General features: G+C 38.6%; 1 protein-coding gene across 1 annotated transcript; it reads right to left on the bottom strand.

Moving 5' to 3' along the window:
• Positions 1-1,105: 1,105 nt before the first annotated feature.
• Positions 1,106-2,015, bottom strand: LOC129578291 (uncharacterized). Its single transcript, XM_055466596.1, has 2 exons — positions 1,917-2,015; positions 1,106-1,833 (listed from the first exon to the last, which is right to left on the bottom strand). Exons 1-2 carry the CDS (start codon positions 1,962-1,964, stop codon positions 1,213-1,215), a joined length of 669 nt encoding a protein of 222 aa, XP_055322571.1. The 5' UTR covers positions 1,965-2,015; the 3' UTR covers positions 1,106-1,212.
• Positions 2,016-4,957: the final 2,942 nt, after the last annotated feature.

Here is a 4,957-nt window from a genome sequence, read left to right as displayed (position 1 = left end):
CTGAAGCATATTAAATATAATAAGCGAAATAAAATGCCATCTCTTCCGTCGACGTCGTTGCTTTTTTCTGCTTCATTTTGGTCTTGGGGACGGGATATGGTTTTCGCTGTGCCGACGTGTACTTATATGAATTATTGCCCGTGTGTCGTACACTCTATGACGAAAACATACGGAATCCATGCCGAATAATGCCTATGGTTTTATGGTTTTGACGATGGGACGCATCTTGTGCTCCGCGATCCCGATTTCAGGCGAAAAACACAAACGATGCGAAATGTATTTATTCGTATTGTGCAGACATTTCAAAACAAAACACAAAAATGAGTCCTTGATTGTAGCACAATAACGAAGTTTATAGCATTGATATAAATTATACCGCACTCTGGCGACAATGTACAGGCACAAACTCACACATACACCAAGGGGGTTTGAGCTCGTGCAAGCGAAAAATTTATAACGTATCTTTGTTTTGTTGTTCGTTTAAGTGCATCGCAATTGAACTATATGAAATTCGTACAATTCTCGTTCGCACTACACGGTGCACACGAAGCTGATGATGAAGCACGGCCAGAGGTGAACAAGAGGCGAAATACGATAGTGGGTGGTTGTTGTTGTTGTGTTTTTTTCTTCTGAAGTTGTTTTTCTTCGTCAATGCTTTTATACTTAGTTTGCCTTCGGAGATTTTACAGACAATGCTCAACTCAAAAGAGACAATTTGTGAATCTACACTTCACATACGCTACGGCACACATATGTACAGTGCACAAACACACGAACGTCCCTTCTCCACTCTGACATAATCATTTTTCTGGCATATTTCTCGTTCGCCGTTTTTCTTTTGCCACATTCGCCGTTATTGAGTCTGAAAAGATTTATATGTCACATCGTTGTTTAGTGGTTTGAAAATTACACAGCATTTCCCATTCATTGGGTCCACCGACATAAAAGAATATGACAAATCGCTGGCTCAATGCATGTTCCAAATATATACAGCATATAATTTATACTATGTCGTTGTGGGAAACATGTTCGCTACATCGACTGACTGAAATTGAGTTTTCGCGACTAACGCATGGATAGAGTAACATACACACAAAATATAATATAATTTTCAATAAAATTCTTTATTGATTCTTCCAATTTCGATAGCCAAATTTAGAAATGATTATTATTGGTGGTGGCTGAAATGGTATTATTGGTGGTGGCCGAAATTTAACGGACTTGAACTGCAATTGGTTTTGCGTCAAAATCACCGTGATCAGCTTGATTGTTGTTATTATTATTGTTCAATTTCAATTGTGCAATCAGTTTTTTCACGTTTTCGTCCATTTTCTCAACCATTTTACTCATTTTTCCTATTTTTCTATCATGCTCTCTTTGCATGGCAGCATGTTTTTGATCAAGCCCGGCAAATTTATGATGATGAGTCACAGTGCCATACTTTGGTTGTGCTTGGTATCCCATATGCCCAGCAGATAGAGGTGATGCAATCCCGTAAGAGTTCTGTAATAATGATGGAAAGACCGTACCTTGTGGTTGTTGTAAAGCCAAGTGCTGAGAACGAACTTGTTGTAAACCGAAGTGCTGAGGACCAACTTGTTGTAGACCAACTGGTTGGAGACCAACTGATTGGACGCCCAGTTGTGGGAGAATGACCGTTGAAAAAGCGCCTTGATATTGGGAATTGGCTGGTGGGAGACTGACCGATGGAAAACTACCTTGATAAACGCCTTGTTGGAGAGAATTTGTCGGAATGGCCTGTACAATTGCTCCTTGCTGAGGACTGGTTTGTGCAAACGAAGTATACTGTTGCTGTTGTCCCGGATTTGCCGCCTATAATTATACAATTTAGATGGCAAATTGAATGAATTCTAAAATTTTCCCCAAAGTCCTTATGCAACTCAAGAAAAACTTACGATGAAAATCGGCGAACAAATTAGGAAGGTAATAAAGAAGACTTTCATTTTGCAAAGAACTTGATGTAACTGCTTGAATATTCAAACTGGCTATGCGGCTGGTCTTTATATATTGTTTATCGATGTCGATTACTTCATTTGACGCAATTTCCAAGGAATTCCAATAAAGTCATCAAAAGCAATAAAAGTTATTGAGCAAATAAAGACACTTGTAATTTGTCGTTGTTCTCCATCGCAATAATAATACGTTACCAAAAAAAGTAATTAGTATGCCTCAACCATCCAATTAGAAATGGTGATGTTTGTCGAAATTGATGGAAAAAAAACCTTAATCAACATTTTAATTTGCATAGAAATTACCATTTAAGCGAAAAACACTGACAATTTTGCAATTTTAAACTCGACCAAATCAAGAGCGTACCGCGTTCTATTTGTTTTTAATTTCAAATTTCTTGTTTACTTTTTCTGTTCGCCCGTGCACGAGCGTTCGTTCATTCTGAACGCTATACGTGACTCTGAATAAATGTTTTCGAGAAAAGGTGGCAAGAGTTTATGGTTGCTGAAAGCATGAGAACAGCAGAAAAAGCCGGTTTCAAAATGCATTTTATCCTTTGAGCTGTAACCGTGTGTGACGATGATGATAAAATTAAATTAGGATGTAAACAAACAAACGAAAACTGTGCTCGCAGTTAGCATAAGTCTGCATTTTTTCGGTTTCTTTTCTTCTTTTCCATTTTTCTATTGTTGTAAAATTTATCGAAAATGCTGACGAGGACAACAACAATGACAATAATTTGGTTCCTTCGTTAGTTTGACTTTTAGATGTGATGAGAGAGAAAAGCAAAAAGTGAGAAAAATCACGTTTTTATTTGCCCAACTTTAGAGTAATCATTAGCCATTTTTCATTCGGAAGTTTCAACGAAACGAAGTGGGAAACGAACTGAAAAAACAACAACAAGACCAAATGAAAGGAACGAAATGAGAGAAGGGAAAAAAGACAAAATACGTGCATCTTTGCACATTTTGTTTTGCTTGCGCATTTTTATCATCCGGCTCATTTTGGGATATTTCTTGAAGTGATTCCTTTTTTACCATCTTTCTCTCTCTCATATTCACTTTCGCTCCCTGCTTCCTCTTTCTCTCCCATGTGTCGTCGGCATCTGAACCGATTTGATAGACAGAATCCGGCTAATAACGCATGAGATGGCATCCAACCAACAGCACATACAAATTACCTTTTGGATTACACATTTCGTTTTCGGCCATCACTCAGGTAATGGTGCAGAAGAATGTGTTGCCATTGCAAACATCACGTAAATCTCATTACAATTGAAACCGGATAATAAATAAGAGAGGCATTTTTTCCCATTTGCTTGTAAATTGCTTTGCGATTCCATAGTGTACCGCGCGCATACACACACTCTTGCTTTCGCCCAGTGTATGGCTCGGCACGGTATTTCGATTCAAATAAATGCGACTGGAGCATTTGACACGCACCAAATTGCAATCGGATGGAGCGCGCGTACAGAGGAAAAGAGGGAAAAACAAGTAACGCATTACAACAACAACAGCAGCGAGAAACGAAAGAAATTAGTGGAAGTCGTGACCCAACTCGATTTTGTATGGGAATGCTTTGATTTCATGAGGAGAAATTGTGTGCGTAGATCAATGTTTTGAACGAACACGGCAAATGTATGCATAACCATCAATCAAGCCTCTGGTGCAGTGGGTAGCAAAATGAGTGAACGAACGAGAGATGTAGAGAGAGAGAGAGCGAGAGAATGAGCGAGCGAGCGAAAAAAACGTATCTAGTCAAGGATTCGTTAAATTTTATGATTTATGAAAATAACGTGCACTTTACCGTGGCCGTGTGATGTATTCGCCTGAACTTGGGTGCAAAGTGTGTGTGTATGTATGTATATGCATTTCGTACCTGGACATTTATAGGTGGAGAGAAACAGAAAAAAAATTATACTCACAATGAATGATTGTTAAATCGCATGCTGCAGTCTGTTCAACATCTGAATGAGTTTTCAGATTTAATTCGTTCGAATTGTGCGCGTGATTTTTTTCTGCGCGGTATTTTTCCTGCTACTATTAATTTTGCAATAATTTCACAATCGTCGGCGGATTGTCTCAGCGGCACACCGATTCAATTGATTTTCACAAAATAGACCCTTTTTCCCCATTTGTTTGGGTGTGTTTTTTTCTGGTTCTGTCTCGTGGAATTCACAAGCCTGAAGCATTTACACAAAGCTGAAAGCGACACCAAATTCAGATTTTATGAAATTTATTGTTTTCAAAATCAACATTTTATTTGCATTTGTGCATAGCGTGGTTATGGTGAGCTTGTCCTTTCCATTCGATCAGGTTCGCCGATTTCGTATTCTGCCCATTCTGTCACGCATCTGCCCATTCTGTCTGATACACGCGCTCAAACACATTCGATATTCCCTCATATGTATGCTGTCCGTTGGTACTGAACTCAATTCAGCGAAAAATCAACATTAATCACCGGAGCCGCGAAATCCTTATCCATCAGTTTTATTAGTTGCTTTCTCTCGTTTTTTTTTCATTAAATTCCTCCGTTAATCCGATCAAACCGGGATGCACTTGCATACAATTTCGAAACGAGCAACGAAACGAAACGAAAACGCCCTGGCTAAACGACATGCAGAGAAATATTGAACGAATTAAAGAGAGAGAAAAATAAAACCTGGACCATTATCCAAGTGCTTGAAATATTTCCACCAAGTGAAACGAATATTTTGCTAACGAAATTGTTTGAATTTGTTTACATGATTGATACGTGCAAAATGCATCTGCAAATAAAACTCATGTGTTTTTCCAAACTTTTATTGTGGATTGTAAATATTGTGCACAGTTTCAATCTCTGTCCTTCTTTTTTTGCGTGCCCGCTTGTACGCTCACGCGCATCGATGAGCATATAGTATCAGAGAGGAAAAAAAAATGAATCGCTGCACATTTTTTCCTCCGTCTCGCTCGTTGCAGTTTCCGGCAAAATAAATATTAAAAGAGAA

The sequence above is a fragment of the Sitodiplosis mosellana genome, unplaced genomic scaffold (assembly GCF_009176505.1).
Source record: "Sitodiplosis mosellana isolate CC-2019 unplaced genomic scaffold, AAFC_SMos_1.0 Smas_scaffold_6226, whole genome shotgun sequence".
Taxonomy (NCBI): Eukaryota; Metazoa; Arthropoda; class Insecta; order Diptera; family Cecidomyiidae; genus Sitodiplosis; species Sitodiplosis mosellana.
Note: the sequence above shows the minus strand (reverse complement) of the source record. Positions and strands in the feature narration are given on the sequence as shown.

Coding starts and splice junctions, on each gene's coding strand:
- LOC129578291 (XM_055466596.1), bottom strand. CDS start 1,964: ATGAAAGTCTTCTTTATTACCTTCCTAATTTGTTCGCCGATTTTCATC. Junction 1,834..1,916: donor TTTGTTCGCCGATTTTCATC/GTAAGTTTTTCT, acceptor GTATAATTATAG/GCGGCAAATCCGGGACAACA.